This window comes from Dreissena polymorpha, chromosome 2 (assembly GCF_020536995.1).
Source record: "Dreissena polymorpha isolate Duluth1 chromosome 2, UMN_Dpol_1.0, whole genome shotgun sequence".
Classification (NCBI taxonomy): domain Eukaryota; kingdom Metazoa; phylum Mollusca; class Bivalvia; order Myida; family Dreissenidae; genus Dreissena; species Dreissena polymorpha.
The window spans coordinates 101,830,338-101,851,665 of NC_068356.1; the positions used below are offsets into that span (position 1 = coordinate 101,830,338).

Genomic DNA, 21,328 nt, shown 5'->3' on the forward strand with positions numbered 1-21,328 from the left:
TTATACACCGATTGTCTTCAAATTGATTCTGAACCTCTCTTATGACAAACCGGTCAATCTCAACTATGCATGGCCCCATTACCAACCCTGGGGCGCCCTGCCCACATAGGCCACGCCCAACCGAAATTGCTTTTTATTATAATTTCTTCATTTCTACACCGATTCACTTCAAATTGATACTGAACCTCTCTTATGACAATACGGTCAATTTCAGCTATACATGGTCCCATTACCAACCTTGAGGCGCCCCGCCCACATAGGCCACGCCCACCCAAAATTTCCTTTTACTATAAATTCTTCATTTCTACACCGATTCACTTCAAATTGATACTGAACCTCTCTTATGACAATACGGTTAATCTCAACTATGCATGGCCCATTTACCAACCCTGGGGCGCCACGCCCACCCAAAATTGCTATTTACTATATTTTTTTTATTTTCTAGACCGATTCACTTCAAATTGATACTGAACCTCTCTTATGACAATACGGTTAATCTCAACTATGCATGGCCCCATTACCAACCCTGGGGCGCCCCGCCCACATAGGCCACGCCCACCCAAAATTGCCTTTTACTCTAATTTCTTCATTTCTACACCGATTCACTTAAATTGATACTGAACTTCTCTTATAACAATACGGTCAATCTCAACTTTGCATAGCCCCATAACCAACCTTGGGGCGCCCCTGGGTCAAACGTGTGGCGTGGGGATACGCGTCGGCCTCTGCCGCGCCATTTCTAGTTATATGTGTCCCAAAACGTTAACCTTGGTCATAACTTTTGCAATATTGATGATAGCAACTTGATATTTGACATGCATGTGTATCTCTAAGCAGCACATTTTGGGTGGTGAAAGGTCAAGGTCAAGGTCATCCTTCAAGGTCAAAGGTAAAAGAAAAATCCAAGCGGCGCATTAGGGGGCATTGTATTTCTGACAAACACATCTCTTGTTTCTTTCCATTGAAGGTGTAATGCGAGCTTCAATGTTGTTTCCGTTCTATGAAATAGTGTACGCGTTCTGTCTACGTATGATTAGTTTTTCGTCTAATTATCTATGGCAGCATGATTCTTCGGTAAATGTAAGCAATAAAGTATAAAACATAATTTTAAGTTAACAATCCTATTTGATATATGCAAAATAACTTACTTTTCGAGTTTGTTTTTAATTAAGCATAATGTATTTCTTCGTTAAATTTTACTTCATTTATAACAGTTTTCACTAATAGTAATCGTAGTTTACAACTAGTTGGAATCGATTTACTAGTCTAAAATATTAAAAAGTATTACTCAGATACCTTTTCTCTGATTGTTTTGTCCCCCGATGAACTTAATTGTGCATATTAAATTATTTAGCATTGCTTTTAATCTGTTTCTCAATTGCTTCATTGCCCTTACAACGGACAATCTATAGGATGTCTCCTGCTGGTGCAAGTAAGTTTTTACTTTGTTTATAATATAATTCATGTAAACTGTCGTCCAGACACTTTTTTTGCTCCAAATTCGTTTATCAGGGTGTTCCTTCCGTCCGCCTTTCTGTCCGTCAGTTCGCAAAATATGTTCTTGCTTTTTAAAATAAAGTACAAAAGATACTGCCATGAAACATGTGATACTTATTATGTTCAATTTGAGGATTGTACACAACACAACTTTTTCAGAATTCAAATGTTAGGTCACTGTTAACTAAATACAACAACACGTTAAAGCTATGATTACTCAAAATGTACAAAAGATCTGATATTGACACTTCTATATAAATAAAGTTTGGTTTCCGATATGTCTGTCTGTCGATTTCTTCCCCCGTTAATATGTGCAAATGTCTGTCCGTCCGCAAAGTTCAATAAGAAATGTAGTAGGACTGGTTTTCTCCCTTAATTGGTGTTATTGCCCTTTAAATGATTATTGTTTCATATTTACATATTTAAGAATTACATGTTGTGTTCAAGATATTATCATTTATATGATTGTGTATTTTGTATCATTTTGTGTCGATATATTTATATTGTATAATTGTTGGAATTGCCAATTTTACGGGGACGTGTTGGGAGTTAATCTCCTTTTATTGTAAGTAAATCTCCTGTGAACTGGATATCGGTAGTTGGCACCTTCTGAGCAAGGAACTATGTCCGGTTAGTAACACGTTCTTGATACAATAATTTAGGATAATATGATATATGACAGTTGATAACTTTGTTCTTCAATAAATTTGAACCATTAAACTCCTCATTAGGGGTAAGATTTGAGAACCCATTCTATTACAGAAGCAAAGTGCATGTTATGAAATTGGTTTCTGCGTTTTCTCAGAAAAGGCCTAAAGATTATTGGACGAAACTTGGTAAACTTACGAATGACAATGTGGGTAGTCCCGTCCTTGTTTAAAAGTATAAAGTATTCGTTCATCAGGTCTGTTCATCAGTCTGTTGGTTAGTCGATCTTTTCTTGCGATTTTTCAAATCTATTGAAAATTCATTGCTTTTAATATCTTCAGATATATACATAGAGCCTTTAATATGGTCTGTATACACCTTGCATGTAATGTGTTAATGTGTACACATTGCCTTTAATATGGTCAGGTATACATCTTGCCTTTAAAATGGTCAGATATACACTTTGCTTTTAATGTGTTCAGATGTACAACTTGCCTTAAATATTTCAGATATACACCTTACCTTTAATATATCCAGATATACACATTGCCTTCAATATGGTCAGATATACACCTTGCCTTTTATATGTTCAGATATTAACGATAAAAATTTCAGATGTCCTCAAATTTAGTCAGTAAAAATAAGGTAAAATCTGAATGTTCGAACAACGAGAGTGGTAAAAAAAAATATTATTTTGGCAAAAAAGAATGTGTCCGCAAATTTAGAGTGACTGAAATAAAGATATTTAGAGAAGAAACGGTTCGAAAACAAAGAGTAAAAACATCGGCAAAATGGGAACACGTGTCTTTAAAGCGAAGCGATAAGAAGGGAGACAACTGGTGATACAAAAGCTTCGTCTCGCTTTCCGTTGTTCGAATTGTGTGCAAAGTTATATCCCTTTGTTTGATTTCTTAAGCCCCAGTACATAAATTTAATAAAATGCATTTCTAAACGTTCAATATTTAAATGAACATTGATTCCATTGTGTAGCGCTAATTACACTGAAATATGTTAAGTGTCTATACAATGCATTCATTATATGCAACGCGTATAAACATAGATATATATGAATACGCGATTATCGCTTGGTGCAAACGCATGGTACACACTGCATGTGTACATGTCTATTTACTCCAATGTGACATTTTCTGACGCATGGCGGCAATTACATTTATGATTGAAGTGTACCAACAAGTTTTATTTTATCGTGTGCAATTCGTCTGTTTGTTTTGGACCGGAAGATTCAGTATTTATTTTAACAATCGATTTCCTAAAAGTTTCATAAACCAATTTCCGGAGCTTAAGAAGATATTCAGGAAATAACGCAAAAAATACACTTGAACTTAAAACCTTACTTATAAATAAACATTCGTTTTCTGTCTTCTTTACTTCTTGTGTTCGGTTCTGCGTTCTAAACATAAAAGTAATATTAAATTCACGTTTAATTGTCTGGACAGAAAACTTAAAATTATAGTAACGAAAACGTGCAAATCATTAATAATTAATTTATTGCATGCTTATTGTTTGCTCATGTCCATTTGTTTTGGAATATTTTGCCAAAGGATCCGACCTGTTTCTTTTACATAGATTTGTTTGCCCTCGCTTTCAATTATTTTCCTTGTGATGCAGTCGACCGTTTACAGACGCGATAATTGTTATTGTACAGCAAAAATCATCTTCACCAAAACATACAAAGCTTTTCGTTAAACAATCGTGCTAAATTGGAACATAATAGATAGACAACATAATGATTTCACCCGAAGGAATAAGGTAATAAAACTATTTTGGGTTTTCTTAAAGTGTTTTTGCAGTATATGCACGATTTATTAAGACTGATTAGTACTTAAAGCGTGCGTTCAATTTTCGTTAAAAACTGAGGTGATTTCTTTTATTTAAAATACGTTTTGAGCATATTAAGATCATTAACTTAGCTAAGTCAAATTATAATAAAAGCAGCATGTATAATACCCAACATATTTGACAAAAATATTACACATGTTTATGTTTTAAATAGTAACAGTAAGATATTTTGTCAAATAGCTAACTTCGTAAGGTCTCAATGCTGCTAAAAAAGATATTTTTACAAGTACAAGGGGTTGCTACATTTATCGTACAAACATTAATATTGTATTGTTGATTTGATTTGCATATGAAAGTGATAACACATAATTAGTAATACAACAATTACTACTTCTATTAATATAAATAGTTCGTATTTGTTGTTTACGTTTTAAAACAAACACTGATTTTTAGACTATTTGCGTGGAAAATAGTCTTGAGTAATACCTCATATCAAAACTATGTAACAGGGTTAATAAAAAATCTGGAGGTGCAGGTCCCGGAAGTAGTAGAATTTGGGTAGACGAAATATGTATTGTAATTAACATATAAGCTGCGAGACGGTATGTTTTTATAGCAATTATTTGAAGAAGACAGATCCATCTTCAAAATGATGCCAGGTTCGAAATACTGAATACGTCGGGAAGGCAATAAAAATGCTTTGAAAGTTGTCAGTTTTATAATGGAATCTATGGGAATCGTAATTAGTGTAATATAACCTCCAACTTTATCTTTATTGTCTGCGGTTTTACCTATGCGTTTTAGTGACTGCCCAAAAGCAAAAAATCCAGCCATTTGACAATGTGTTTCATGCAAATACTCGATTGTCATGTGTTTTAAAACTTCTAACAAATTGTTTAAACTCTATATTGGACTTAAACCTTGTTTATGTAAAAAAGCCAATAATACCTACATCGCTCAAACGTTACGATTAGAGTAACAGTTGTAATGTGCATCAAATTAAGTGCGATTTCGGTACGAGTGTAGTGTCTGTAAAGTATTCAATGGAGATCAGTTAATGTATCAAGTCGGAAAAGAAAACGGACGGCTGCATACTGGTATGTGTGGAATAATGTAATTCTATACATGTATTTCATAGTCATATCATTTTGTAACCATTCACCTTCGTCGCGATTTGGAATTCCCGTTTCTCAACAAAGAACATTTTACTTGGTAAATAATCACACTTCAACCAGCGAAGACAATGGCGGCACCTATAAGGACAAAGTAAACTTTTTTGCTAGATGACTTGAAGATTCTCTGCAATTTAATTGGGTATGAGTGTGGTTTAGCCTGTTTGAAAACATGACCCCACACGCCGCAGATTTACCGAAGGTAACACAAAAATGATAGTAAATAGCGTTTAGAGTCTGGCAGATTTTGTAACTTCACTATTGAACAAAATGTTGTTTCGATACATAATCAAACAAGTAACTATATCAAATTTTTTCATCCATGCTAAAAGATCTTAATCACAGTATGAACACAACAGTTTACAACGAATACCTCCTCATAATAATTTCTAAATGATAACACTCAATAACAATCAAAATCTAATTTCTTTCATTTTGTAGATTAAAAAGCTATGAAAACCAGTGAATCATATTTGTATTGTCCCCTATCGGTTAAACCGGAGGGGACATATGGTTTGCGCTCCGTCTATCAGTCTGTCTGTCAGTTTGTCTGTCTGTCAGTCCGTCACACTTTTCTGGTTCCTGCGATAACTTTAAAAGTTCTTCATATTTTGTCATGAAACTTGAAACATGGATAGATGGCAATATGGAGATAATGCACGGTGTTTCGTGTTGTTCCTACGTCCAGAATTCTGGTTGCTATGGCAACAAATAAAAAAAATACCGACAATTGTGGAGTTTCACCGTTAGGGGACAATATTGTTAGGCAATCTGTTGTTGTGTTTAATTGTTTAATGAATGAAGTAAATGTATTTAATAACTGACGTTACAAGTCATACACACAAGCATATGTGGGCTAGGGTGGAGGATAAATATAATAAGAAAGAATCCAAAAAATAAAATGACCATTGGAAAATATAAACAAAAATAAATATGGCTGAACATGGTAGCCAAGCACTTCCTGATGTATACAGATTACTTAAGCTCGATCGATCATTGTCGGCTCGGATATTACTTAACTTTACACCGGGTACGGAAAATATACTTACAGGTACCCGGCAAATTCAGACTGTACCCGAGTTTTATTCCCGCCCAAATTCCTATGACGTAAAACGCGCTACGGAATACAAAAAAAAATTCTCTTTGAACAAGACCTGCATCGACATGCTTTTTATAAATATGAACATAATTAATTTGAAAAAAACCCACGGATTACGTCCAATTAAGCGCTTAAATTACCGGGTACATTTCGGTATATTTTTCCGTACCCGGAGTACATTTAAGTATACTTAAGAGTACCAGGGGTACATTTAAGTAGTACCCGAGCCGACCATGAACAATCGAGCATTACTTAAGGCACTGTGCACTGACTGGTTGTCAACAATTAATTGCAAAATGGGACCAACATCACTTTGCAAATGCAAGTCCTCTAAATGTAAAGAACAAACAAAATTGATACTTTTAGGTAAGTCATGTTAAATTATGTTACTTGTAACCGTTGTTTACTTTATAATTAAAGTAAAATTATGTTGATTATTATGTAACATCACACAAGTGACCGCCTGATTAAACAATTCAGTTGTGAAATTGTTCATTTAAGAAGGGGGTGGCTCCAATGCAAGTATTTATATTTTTACAGAGGCTGTAATGAATTTCATAGGCACCGAGTTGCCTGCAATTGCTGGGGCTGCAACAGTGGCTCTGTACACCAGCTTCAGTTTAGTGCAGTCGTTTTCAGCTATGTATAGTGTTTCATAGATATGGTGCTTTTGACATGATTAGACAGATTCTTGTATACAGGTAAAATAAATAATGAATTTGTGCAGAATGTTTGTGTTAACAAATGTATTTTAATTTTAACCAATTTATTTAAGATTGCACTGAAAGTCTGATGCTTATCAAAACACTCTCTGTACTACCAATACTTGTTTAGAGTAAAGCAGGATCATGCGGCCTCTGGCTTATTGGGCCTTAAATCTGGGTCGATTTTGCCCCAGGCTTATTTGCCCCCAAGCCAACAAGGCTTCCTCGGCCCTATCGTTACTTATACATATTTTTTAACCCTTTACCACTTAGAAACGTATTTTGACATGTTTGTAGTTGCTTAGAAAAAAACATTTAATTAAAGACCGTTATATCTAGATTCAAGTTTTAAAGGGTTCATTTCCAACCTTTAGATACTGATAAGCAACAAACACTGAACAGCATTAAACCTGGACAGACGTCGAGTTACTCGTCGGCAGTTCTGGTTTTATGCTGTTTGCACAGAGCCATTTTCACTTTGCTTCTAAGTGGGAAAATGTTAAAGATGATTTTGATAAATCACACTCAGTGCCAGTGGGGATCAAACTGGGACCTTTTTACAGGTAGATACCATATCCAATATGACGCAAAACCTTCTGCATAGGTAATCGATAAGTATAATAATTGACGATTCCGTCCAATTAACTTGGTTACTTATTTACTAAAACAATATTAAACTCATTTTTTTGCTATTGTCCTCTAATTAAAACACGAAATATCTGCATGCTTATCGAACTAAATGTCACCTTATTTACTTTACTAATCGACACTTAAAGGTCTTAAAAGTTAGCATCAAATTTCAAATTGTTTAGAAACATTATAGGCTTAAATTGTAATATGACATCACTCATGCATGTGACTATATAATTATCATCTATGGGTCACATTATTTAAGGGACATGCCAATAGATCATCATATCATCTCAGATAAAAGGCACATAATCTAGTGGTTTTTTTATACTGCCATTTTTTCTATGTTTTATTTTTAGCTCACCTGAGCACAACTTTTGTGATCGCATTTTGTCCGTCGTGCGTCGTCCGTCGTGCGTCGTGCGCCGTCAACATTTGCCTTGTTAACTCTCCAGAGGCCACATTTATTGTCCAATCTTCATGAAATTTGGTCAGAAGATTGGTCTCAATGATATCTTGGATGAGTTAGAAAATGGTTACGTTTGCTTGAAAAACATTGCTGCCAATGGGCGGGGCATTTTTCCTTATATGGCTATAGTCAAATCTTGTTAACACTCTAGAGGCCACATTTATTGTCTGATCTTCATGAAACTTGGTCAGAAGATTCATCCCAATAATATCTTGGATGAATTCGAAAATGATGCCGGTTGGTTGAAAAACAGGGCCGACAGGGGGCGGGGTATTTTTCCTAATACGGCTATAGTTAAACCTTGTTAACACTCTAGAGGCCACATTTATTTTCCGATCTTCATGAAACTTGCTCAGAAGATTTTCCCTAATGATATCTTGGATAAGTTTGAAAATGGTAACCTTTGCTTGAAAAACATGGCTGCCAATGGGCGGGGCATTTTTCCTAATATGGCTATATATGGCTATAGTAAAATCTTGTCAACAATCAAGAGGCCACATTTATTGTTCAATCTTCATGAAACTTGGTCAGACGATTCATCCAAATAATATATTGGACGAGTTCAAAAATGATGCCCTTTATTTGAAAAACATGGTCGCCAGGGGGCGGGGCATTCTCCCTTATATAGCTATAGAAAAACCGTATCAACACTCTAGAGACCACATTTATTTTCCGATCTTCATGAAACTTGTTCACAAGATTTGTTCCAATGATATCTTGGATGAGTTCGAAAATGGTTTTGGTTTCTTTAAAAACATGGCAACCAGGGGGCGGGGCATTTTTCCTTATAAGGCTATATATGGCTTTTGTAAAACCTTGTTAACACTCTAAAGGCCACATTTATTGTCCTATCTTCAGGAAATATGGTCAGAAGATTTGTCTTATTGATCTCTTGGATGAGTTCGAAAAAGGTTAAAATTGCATAAAAAACATGGCTGCCAAGGGGCGGATCATTTTTCCTTATATGGCTATATATGGCTATAGTTAAATCTTGTTAACACTCTAGAGGCCACATTTATAGTCCGATCTTCATGAATCTTGGTCAGCAGATTCATCCCAATAGTATTTTGGACGAGTTTAAAAACGATGCTGGTTGGTTGAAAAACATAACCTTGTTAACACTCTATAGAGTTCACATTTACTTTCCGATCATTATGAAACTTGGTCAGAAGAATTGTCCCAATGATATCTTGGATGAGTTTGAAAATGGTTTTGGTTGCTTAAAAACATGGCCACCAGGGGCGGGGCATTTTTCCTTATATGGCTATATATGGCTTTTGTAAAACCTTGTTAACACTCTAGAGGCCACATTAATTGTAAAATCTTCATGTACTTAAGTCAGAAGATTGGTCTCAATGATATATTGAATGAGTTTGAAAATAATTATGTTTGCTTGAAAAACATGGCTTCCAAGGGGCGGGGCATTTTTCCTCATATTGTTATAATAAAATCTTGTTAACACTCTAGAGGCCACATTTACTATCCGATCTTCATGAAATTGGTCAGCAGATTCATCCCAATAATATCTTGGAATAGTTCAAAAATGATGCCGGTTGGTTGAAAAACATGGCTGCCAGGGGGCGGGGCATTTTTCCTTATATGACTATAGTAAAACCTTGTTAACACTCTAGAGGCCACATTTATTTTTCGATCTTCATGAAACTTGGTCAGAAGATTTGTCCCTATAATATCTTGTGAACTCAGGTGAGCAACTTTGGGCCTTTCAGGCCGTCTTGTTTTCATATTATGTATGATGACCTGATCTTGTTTCTGAATTTATCAAACAATCATGTTAAACGTTTAAAGAGAGATATTGTCTGATGAATAATGAAATTTTAATAACTAAACAATTGAAAAAGAATCAGTTGAATACTGTAACCAACTAAGATTTGACAATAGCAATTCAGACCGGGAATTAAATTCAATACCAGTAAGGGAAAACTCTGGGATAACAGTTAGACACATTGTCAAATTTGCAAATATGGCCATATTGATTAAGGTAAATAATTACCGCCAAGTCACATAAAAAGGAGCAGGGTGCAGCACATTGCTATTCATCTCTTAATCTTTCAATGCAATTGTACGGGTAATTTTCATACAACAAAACAGAAACGGCAGATATAATATTTTCCTAGCAGAAAACATGATACATACATATAATAAAGTGTAATGTAAAAGCAAATGAGCACAAATTATATCTCATATTGCTGATGCAAATGTCAAAAGTGTCACATTTCAAAAGAAAACGTTATGATAAGATAATTTCTGTTTCACTTGAAGTATTTTATTACAATAAGAAGTGAATTTAATGACGATTACATGTAACAGGACTGGCATTGTATTTTTCTGCAATTAATATGCATTTAATACACTTGAAAATGCAGACAAGACAATCTTTTAACACAACAAATGTATTTTTCTGCATTTTCCCAGCATTTACTAGTATATTCTTGTATGTGTAAAATTGTTTTTTTTTTATCTTCACAAATACACTTTACCAGGAAATAAGTATGTTGAGATGCATATTTAGTGTGTTTTAAGTATATTTGCAAAGGCATTTAAACACTCTGTGCAACAAACATCGAAAAATTCATAAGTGTAGTAATCAAAAACAGTGTTATATGCATACCAGTTCCCATTTAAGAGCAGTAGGCCTTATGTGGTCTACATGTGATAGAAATAATGCATTTTGTATCCGCTGTTACGTCAAATATATATCTTCCCATAGAGTTCAATACAATGTTCAATTAACTGCACTATGCGACGTCGAAATAAATTTACGACATAAATATGGGAATAATCTTTTCAATAATGTATAATATACTGGTTTAATTTATAACTGTAATAGACACTTGCATATAAAAACAGAATTTGCGTCAAATAACATGTGTAATTTGATTTGTAAAATACTCAAAATACGAAATCTGGCATTAACACGGTTTATAAATGCAGTCAGAATGATAGAATACTAGTATGCCATAACTGTAAATAAAACAGTCTCGCAAAAGAGCTTTATGTACTTAAATAATAGAATGAATAAATTAATAATATATTATGAATATGAAATTAACAGTTTTGTCTGAGAAAATCACCAAAATGATGTCTATTCAAAGTTTGATATATTGATTCAAATTCACATAAACCAAAATTCAACAACAAAAAGTTACTTCAAATCTTTTTTGATTCTTTATTATGCCCCTCTTCACAGAAGAAGGGGTATATTGTTTTGCCGGATGTCGGTCGGTCTGTCTGTTGGTAAACCAGTCTGAATGTCGGTTGACCAGTTCGTTTTCAATCCATAACTCGTCAACGAATTGACCAATTGGCTTGGTTTTTTACATGTGCATTGGCCTTGGACAGTAGATGACCCCTATTGAAATTTGGGTCGCTAGGCCAAAGGTCAAGGTCACTATCACACTTAGTGTGAAAAGCGTTTCCGATCAATCACTCGTCTACGAAAAGACCGATTGGCTTGATTCGTCACATGTGCGTTGGCCTTGGCTGACTGACTATTGGGGTTATTTACCCTCGGGACTTCGGTTAAAAACCATTGCCCGAGCACACTGCTTAACATAGAACTCTGCATAAAAAGCCGAAAACGGCCATAAAATGGACAGCCCGATTTTACTGGGCTGTACCATTGGTATAAATATAAAACTTTGCAGTGTTGGTGCGGTGCCTTAATAAAAATCTATTGGTTTAAAAATATATAACCTTTATATGAAGCGTTAAAAAGACGCAGTGCTATACAGTGAATAGGCCTAACGCGGTTAAAAAGCGGCGTTTTAATTGGTTGATGCGCCTATATAACGATGGCGCTGATTTGCCGAAATTTCTTATTAAGGATTGCCAGTAGGTCAATCCGTTTTAAAATAGATTTTCCCACGGCTGACTTTGTACTTTTAAGAAAAAGTAAACAATGATGGTTGATATGCAAAAATATAAATGAAAGAACAAGAATGAGTTAATCCAAAAGAACTTGGATTTGTTTTATAGTATTAGATTACTATGTTTTTTGTTACATTACTGTGCTTATTATTAATTTATATCATTCATATGATGTTGTTATTGTATGTTATTCTTTGTATTGTTTTTTAAGGAGGAGAGAGAGAAAGAATGAATAGCCCAATTTTAATAAGTAAAGATGGTGAAAACACACATACTGTTGTATGTGGCAGCATCATTACCAGACCCATTGTTCAGTATATACTGCAATGGGTTTGTTGGAGTCTTTAGACTTTGTGATCTGTAGTTTAAAAATTTGAATCCAAATAGGACTATTTAATATATTAATTATAGAAAAAGGAATACACAGATGTGTAATATGTTTGTGTAACAATATAATAATATTTGAGGGTTTTCCAGATCACAAAGTGGTTGAACATTGCCACAATATGTTTACATGCATAGTCAAGTACCATTTTTATGTGTATGTTTAAAGTTTAAACTAAATGCCAAACAACAAGATCTAAACATAAGAGAGATATGTTTATATCTAAGAACATTTATTAATAGGGATGCCAGAGCCTGATTTAACAGCTCTCAAATGTAGAGTGAAGTTGCATGTGAAAATGCAATTATATGAGAAGGAAAGGAAAAAAAAAGACAATATATGATGTCACATAGAGCGTGTAACTCTCAATTATATATTAATATTGCAATTAAGTATTGAGTTATTAAAAAATTAATGAGTACAAGTTTATGTATGTGGCTCAATGTTGAACACTTGCAGACAGGGAATATAGCCGTAATGCTCCAACATAAGACCCTGTCTGTATGGAACTTAAGGAGGATTGGGCTATAGGAAAGAGAGATCCCCCCAGAGTGGCAATAAAACAATATTTTAAAAGTGGGTTTAGTAATAAACCCTTATGTTAAGGGCAATAACTTACGTGTCTCCAAACGGTCACCTTCATAGGGCCACATAAAAATTAAGGGTAAGACAATGTACTTTACAGTTAAAAATAAGACAGACAGCTAAATTTGTACAAGATGTACATTATTTACAATATGTACGGGACTATATGCATTTATATATTTAAAATATATGTTGCCACCCTGGAGGGTTGAAAGAAGGAGAGATTTTATGGAAGTGTAGGCCGATATGGGTGGGGGAAAAGAAGAGCCAGCAGGGGTGGTGTCACTCAGTTGTACAAGGGAGGTAATTATGATGATGAAGTCTACAATGGTTGTTTCCCCTGGACCAGAGGGAGTGCACGGTCAATAAAAAATAGTTTGTATACTATTGAAGGAAAATTGATAATGGTAAGATGTAAAATGGTAAAAAGACAAAATATTACCTAGATGCATTAAGATAAACCCTAAAAGCTCTAATCTATCCAATATTATTAGTATACTGATGATAACATTGGAAGAAATAGTACTAAAGTACCTTATATGGTATCCAAGATGACAATTAGACAGTAAAACCGAGGCAATTTGCTATATAAAATAGCAATTTAATATAAAAATTAGGATATTTGCTATAAAAGTAGCAATTTTAACAATTAACAATTAGACAGTAAAACTGAGGCAATTTGCTATATAAAATAGCAATGCAATATAAAAATAAGGATATTTGCTATAAAAATAGCAATTTTAACATGAGTTAATGCAATAATAATAAAATTAAGGCAATTTGCTATATAAAATAGCAGTTTTCACAAAAATAAGGAAATTGCTACACAAGATAGCAGTTATAGTAATCCTTAATGTACTCCAAGGTACAAGATTAGTACTTTCAACAAGGTCGACAATACTTTGTCCTAGATAGGGCTAAATAGGTGTTTATAATGGTATAAGGCCCTGCACCGTGCACTCCAGTCCGACATGGTTCTTCGAGTTTGAAGGAGAAAGGGTGGGGTGTCAAAGAGGAAGGGAGGGGGTGCAATGCAGCCAACAATCCCAGGTTACTGGACAGCCTCGTCCTTTCTTGTAGTAAGAAATGCCATAAAATATGATTGTATTAAAAAACTGAAAAATGTAAATGGTGGACTAACGTCATGCTCTCATAAAAAATGTATTAAAATAAAGAAGACCAGGTCAATGCCATTGGCCTGATTTAGAAAGGGCGGGGTAGAACAATAAACCCATTAAAAACTAAAATAAAGGTTGTGTAAAAGCGACACAAATCCAACACAATTATTTGATTACATCAGGTTTGTGCAGAGATTACACATTTTTAAAAGAAAACAGTCACAAGACTGTATAATTAGGTGGGTGTTGGCTGCTCTCCCTCCCCCAATGACCTAGATTTTGTCAGTTATTTGACAATCTAGTAAGTATTTGGAGAGGGCAGAGAAGACCGGGCCCCTAGCTGCTCCCTTGGGGTCTAGCACGTTGGTAAGGTTAAAAACTAGTCCATGGGAGTGCAATGCAGCTTCAAGGTGGTCCCTCTGCGCCTTATGGTTAGGACAATGTAGCAGCATGTGGGGCGCAGTGAGAGGTTCCTGGCACCTAGGACATGCAGGGTCTATACCGAGGACATACTTTCCTGCGCCACCGGGTAATAGGGTGGTTCCCATCCTCAGGCGCGTGATGGCTCTGTCAAGCACAATGCTTGCTGAGTATCTGTCAGGCGGCCTGAGGGTTTTCGCAGGTCTAGTAAAAGTATGTCGACGGGAAGACAAATTGTCGGTCCGGAGATTCCACTCGCCCAAAACAAATTTCTTTGTCAGGGAGTAGATCTCAGAAGGTGCCAGGGGTTCCCCAACATCTACGGCCCCCCTCAAGAGGCCCTCTTTGGCCCCCCTGTCGGCCTGTTCATTCCCACTGATGTTGACATGTGCTGGACACCATACTAATGTGACCTTTAAAGATTTATCTAGGCACTGTTGATGAAGTTCCAAAATGCTAGCTAAAATATCAGGCCTAGATCTGCTATTTCTGTTTTTTATGGACTCAAGAGATGACATTGAGTCTGATAATATAGCAGTTTTAGTAGGTTTATTGACCAATATCCAGCACAGAGAGAATTTAATTGCCAAAAGTTCTGCTGTAAAAATAGAGAGATTGTTGCTGAGCCTGTGCGTTTTACTAATGTTTTTTGAAGGGATTACAAAAGAGTTGGCTACCAAACCAGAGTTAGGGCATTTGGAGCCGTCAGTGTAGATTTTTAGATGCTCAGCATACATATTATCTATAAGAGAGAGAGCTTCTGACTTGATGAGTTGTGGCAAGTCAGTTTTCGTTATTTTATTAGAGAGTGATAGGTCAACATCAATGGGTCCAAGCGTCCAGGGGGGGGCCTTGGAGGGCCTCAGGTCTGCTACATGTACCTTGTCGAGACCGGCATCCTCAACCAGGGTCCTAATACTCGCACCAAAAGGTAGGGCGACATGCTTACGCTTAAGTATTTTCCCCTTGACGAAGGTGCCAGTCCCGACAAGTTTGTTTACGGGGTTTGAACCATGCCGAGACTTAACCCTGGCCCAGAAATTGAGGGACTGTTGTTTTCTACGCAAGTCAAGAGGTAACACACCGGCCTCCTCCTCTAGCAGTGCACCCGGTGTACAGTTTAGGGCTCTCAGAGCTATCCTTAGGGCCTTGTGTTGAATGGCATCAACCATTTTTAGGGCATTTGGCTTAGCACATGCATAGATTTGGGCTCCATAATCTAGCTTTGGACGTATAAGGGACTTGTAGAGTGTTAAGAGGCTATTTTTATCTGATCCGAAACCTGTGCCTCTTAACATTCTCATTAAATTTAGGTCCCTTTCGCACCTTTCTGCCAAATATTTAAAGTGGTGAGTAAAAGTTAACTGTTTATCTAGGTACATACCTAGAAATTTCACCACTTTTTCAAAGATAATTTTGGTGCCGCCTAAATTTAAGTCCAAAGAGTGCTGAAATTGTTCGCCAAATAGTACTCCTACTGTTTTGGTTGGAGAAATTTTGAATCCCCATTCAATTGCCCATTTCCATATGGAGTCTAAGCCTGCTTGAGCCCTCTTTTGCAGGCGTAACATGTTAGACCCCTTTAACCAAGTGCCTGAGTCATCTGCAAACTGGGAGATAACCATTCCTGAGTCTTTTACGGCATCAGGTAGACCGTTTACGATGAGGGAGAACAGAGTTGGGGATATTACGGACCCCTGAGGGGTTCCGCGATCAGTTATGGCTACCTCTGATAACTCCCCATCGACCCTGACCTGGATTTTACGGCCCTCTAGGAATGCTCTGAGGTAGTGGAAACAGTATCCAGTGATTCCATAGTCAGCTAGCTTTTTTAGTATGCCGAAGGTCCATGTTAAATCAAAGGCAGCCTGAAGGTCCAAAAAAATTGCTAATATTGATTGCCCTTGATTTTTTGCAGAAAGAATATCATGTTGTAATCTAGCTAGCTGATCAAGAGTAGATCGCCCCTTCCTAAAGCCAGACTGGAAGGGGTTTAGTATGTTATTTGATTCCAATAAGTGTTCTAATCTATTTTTGACCATTATTTCTAGTAATTTACCTGCATGTGATGTTAGACTTATTGGTCGATATGAGTTTGGATCATTTTTGTCTTTACCAGGTTTAGGAATTGGAATCACTGTGGCCTGCTTCCACTCGGGTGGTATCCTGCCTGTCCTATACACCTGATTGAATAGGTTAAGCCAGATTTTTAGAGTTATGGCTGGCATATTTTTAAACATTAAATATGCTATTTTGTCAGGCCCCGTGGCGGTGTTGCTCCTGCTGTTAATGGCACTTAATAATTCTGTAATAGTGAAAGGTAAATTGAGAGGCGTGCTATTATCCCCAGGCTCATTTAAAATATTTCGGTGCTCAGTCTCAAACCGCTTTTGATAATTCAGAGTTTCAACGGGAAGGTTTGAGTCACTGGAGACAGATTGGAAATGTCGTACCAAAAATTGAGCCTTGTCCCTTGGGGTTGTGGCAATTTCGCCTTTGTATTTAAGTAGCGGTACAGGAGTGAATGAATTTCCTTTAATTCTGTGAATTTTTTGCCAAAAATCCCTAGTATTTTTCTTATTAATGATAGTTGGCCTTGGACAGTAGATGATCCCTATTTAAATTGGGTTAACTAGGTCAAAGGTCAAGGTCACTATCACACTTAGTGTGAAAATAGTTTCCAATCAATAACTCGACAATGAAATGACTGATTGGCTTGATTCATCACATGTGCATTGGCCTTGGACAGTTGATGACCCCTATTAAAATTTGGTCACTATGTCAAAGGTCAAGGTCACTATCGCACTAAGTGTTAAAATCGTTTCCGATCAATATCTTGTCAACGAATTGACCGATTGTCTTGATACTTCATATGTACAATGGCATTGGAAGAAGCTGACCCTATTGAAATTGGGGTCAGTAGGTTAAAGGTCAAGGTCACTATAACACTAAGTGTGAAAATCGTTTCCGATCAAAAACTCGTCAACGAATTCACTGATTGGCTTGATACATCACTTGTGCATTTGCCTTGGACAGAAGAAGACACTTATTATACCCCAACAGACAATGTTTAGGAGGGTCTATAGGAGTGAACTTGTCTGTCGGTCTCTCTGTCTGTCTGTCTGTCGGTGGGTCGGTCCGTATTAAGTGTCCGCTCTCTAATTCGAGTAGTTTTTATCCGATCTTCACCAAACTTGTATCTAGATGATGTCTAGGTCAAGTTTGAATATGGTTCATGTCGGGTCAAAAACTAGGTCACCGAGTCACTGAGTGCGTTTTAAACATTCAGCATGTTGTCCGCTCTGTACTTCAAGTAGTTTTCATCAAATTCTCACCAAACTTAGTAAGAAGTTTTATCTAGGTGATCTCTAGGCCAAGTATGAACATGGGCCATTCCGAGCAAAAATCTTGGTCACGGGGTCACATAGTACGTTTTTTAACATTCAGCATGGTGTCCGCTCTCTAATTCAAGTAGTTTTCGTTGGATCTTCACCAATCGTGGTCAGCAGTTTAATCTAGATGATCTAAAGGCCATGTTCAACAATGGGCCTTGCCGGTTCAAAACCTAGGTCACGGGCTCACTTAGTGCGTTTGAAACATTCAGCATGTTGTTCGCTCTCTAATTGAAATAATGCCGGGCCAAAAACTAGGTCACGGGGTCACTTAGTGCGTTTTACACATTGGGCATGGTTTTCACTATTTTAAGTACTTTTCATCAGCTTTTCAACATACTTGGTCAGAAATTTTATCTAGATGATATCCAGGCCAAGTTCGAACATGGGCAATGCCGGGCCGAAAACTTGGTTACGGGGTCACTTAGTGCATTTTACACATTCAGTATATGACTGAAAGCAAAAACCTAGCAGCTTTTGTTTTTATCAGAAATGTTTTCATGATTAAAGTTACCGAATCACGTTACGTTTTCTTATTTTGTGAAGACAACATGCAAAATAGTATGTGTCAATGCAGCATGTGGGGGTATTCGTCACGTCTGTGATAAAACTCTAGTTGAAATTCAGGTCACTAGGTCAAATGTCAAGGTCACTATAACACCAAGTGTGAAAATTGTTTCCGATCAATAACTCGTCAACCAATTTACAGATTGGCTTGATACTTCACATGAGAATTGGCCTTGGACAGTAGATGACCCCTACTGTAATTTGGGTCTCTAAGTCAAAGGTCTAGGTCACTATCACATTAAGTATGAAAATAGTTTCCGGTCAATAACTCGTCAACGAATTGACCATTGGCTTGATACTTCACATGTGTATTGGCCTTTGACTCTAGATGACCCCTATTGAAAATGGGGTCACTAGGTCCTTTACATTTTTTTTTAATTAATAATGATAATACAGTCGACTCTCGTTATCTCGACATCGGATATCTCGATTTTCTCGATATGTCGAAGTAAGCTCAATGTCCCAACTTTTTTCCTTCTTTATATATATTCATAAACATCGCATATCTCGATTTTCGTTGTGTCGAATTATTCGATATCTCGATATAAAATTTTGTCCCGAGTCCCGATTTTACATGTTTTTACTGTGGTTTATCTCGAAGTGCGAATAACTATCCCAGTGTTGGCAAAAGTGAGAATTTGTTTCTGTGATACTTCACCGTCCCGCTTCGCCCGACTGCTCCCGATACTGTGCGGTAGATAATTGATCCGTTATTTGCATCAATTACCACACATGCGTAATGTTGTTAGCCATTGACAATTGAGTAAGGCCTGTCACTTTATAACATGTGGGTTTATTTTATCCTGTATTAATTATCGATTGATCTTTGCATTTCAAACTACAAAATGTACAGTTCAGTATTCCGGAACGTGATTTACGCATGTTCAGATGAAAAACCCTCGTCTTGATTGGACGTAAATTGCATCATAACTTTAAAAAGCAACATTACCGGATGTTTACTTGACAGTTTAGAAAATGATAACTGCGTGTGTTCATGCAATTCAGTAACACTTAAAACGTCATTTTAAGCATTAAAATCGCAAATTTAATCGTGCCTCGTAAAACGCGTATATCAGGTAATAAATAGGGTAGTAGAGAGTATTATGCCACACGATGACGGCTTAAGTTAGACAACTTATCAGGTATATAGATGTTAAAAACAAGGTAAATTCTCGTCTCATTTTTTCTTTGAAAACGCCTAATCGGATATCTCGAACTCTCGTTATCTCGATATTTTTTCTTGTTCCCGCCGACTTCGAGATAACGAGAGTAGACTGTAATAATAATATAATTATTTTTATAATATTGGAATTAATACTCCCATAATTTGAATATTTCCTCCCTATGCTTTGAACACAAAAAACAGGTGTGATTTAAAACTGTGAAATGGCCAATTGTTGTATGTGTATGATTTAAGTTATATCAATAAGAACATTTGGCGCGCATGTAATTCGGTTTCAACCCTCAATGTCTGGTATTAACCAAGACTTTTCACTATTCAAGGTCAAGTGTTGCGTTGTGTGTGTACTATCCTGAATTGTTGGTTAATGCAATTTGGCATATGCATTAGATAAAAGATTACAAAATGGTATCATAAATTTATCCTCTGACAAGTTTTTGCCGTTCCATACTTCCTATATTACAGAAATTTCGCTATGTTTATAGTTAGTATGTATTGCAGTAATAGCAATGCCCCATAGCAGCCGCTTATAAGTGATAATAAGATGCGCATTGCTATCTTGTTTAAAGTTTACAAATTTATATTGCTCACTGTACAGTATGGTACAGTTTTGTGTTTGCGCAATGCAGTTAGGCAGACGTATATGCATATACTTGTAGTTTTGTGATTTGTTTTTTTGTAAACCTATGCCTCGTGGCAGGTCAAACATAACGTTTCCTTATTGAAATAAAGTAATCAGAAGTGAAAACGCATACTCCGGATTTGGCTTATTTACAAAATAAAGGTGTTCAAGTAGCGTAGATAACATATAACACCTTTTCACTAAGGAACTCTTTGGCTTTCTGTGTTATTTGCATTAAATATATGTCAGAGAGTGGATTGCATGTCAATAAATAATATGAATTTATTATCAAGTTTGATTTATTTCAGGTGTGATCCATACCAGATATTTGAGGTACGTAAACCAGAATATTTTCTCTTATTTACCATTTTTATAATCACCGTCATGATTATCATTATCCGCCTACTCATCATCGTCGTTATCATGATCAGGAATAACAACAACAATAGCAACAAAAGCAGCAGAAACAACATAATCGTCATTATCCTTATCATGCTAAGCATCTTGCGCATGTCCACATTCGCGATTATTATTTATTATAATTAAAATTTCTAAGTAAGTGTAATCGTTTTGATCAATGCTTAGAGCTAAGTATACAGTTTAAAATTGACTGAAATGTACATTGGCATTTTTGCATATTGTCTCATATGGTTCGATATTTTTATGTAAATTTCTGATTTATTTTGCCCAATAATTAAATTGTACTCTTTGAAGTGTATTCAACTTGATGGTAACAGGGGCTCACCCATAAGAATGAAATTCGTTAAAATATTTCGTTATATATTGCACTATGATTTCCATTGTGTATTTCATCACGCTGGTTACACCGTGATTCATATTGTGCACATTGACATATTTGTAGTATTCAATTATAAATGACAAAAAAAACTTATTTTCAAGCGCAATTCTAACTGAAAATCAGCTAATAAATGGCCTTGAAAAAGTTCTTATTTTCTTTACAATACCATGGAATGTTGCACTGTTTCACATTGTTTTTTCTTTGCACATTTCTGCATTAACACTAATGTGTACTAACGGTGCATCAAGCTATCAATATATCTCAATATTTTTCAATTTGTTTTTAACATTTAATCATGCATTGCAAAACGATTTTTGCCACATTGATCCAGCCGTATCTATTATCATCGTTAT

General features: G+C 36.0%; 1 protein-coding gene across 2 annotated transcripts in view; it reads left to right on the forward strand.

The window, feature by feature from the left end:
- Positions 1–3,555: 3,555 nt before the first annotated feature.
- LOC127868291 (cytosolic phospholipase A2-like) overlaps positions 3,556–21,328 on the forward strand; it is a 39,369-nt gene continuing 21,596 nt past the window's right edge. Inside the window, exons 1-2 of one of the 2 annotated variants that reach the window (XM_052409924.1) lie at positions 3,556–3,915; positions 20,485–20,509. In XM_052409924.1, coding sequence (XP_052265884.1) covers positions 3,893–3,915; positions 20,485–20,509 — 48 coding nt within the window. In that variant the 5' untranslated portion in view covers positions 3,556–3,892. The remainder of the gene's footprint in view (positions 3,916–20,484; positions 20,510–21,328) is intronic. The other variant, XM_052409925.1, reaches the window with a different exon arrangement.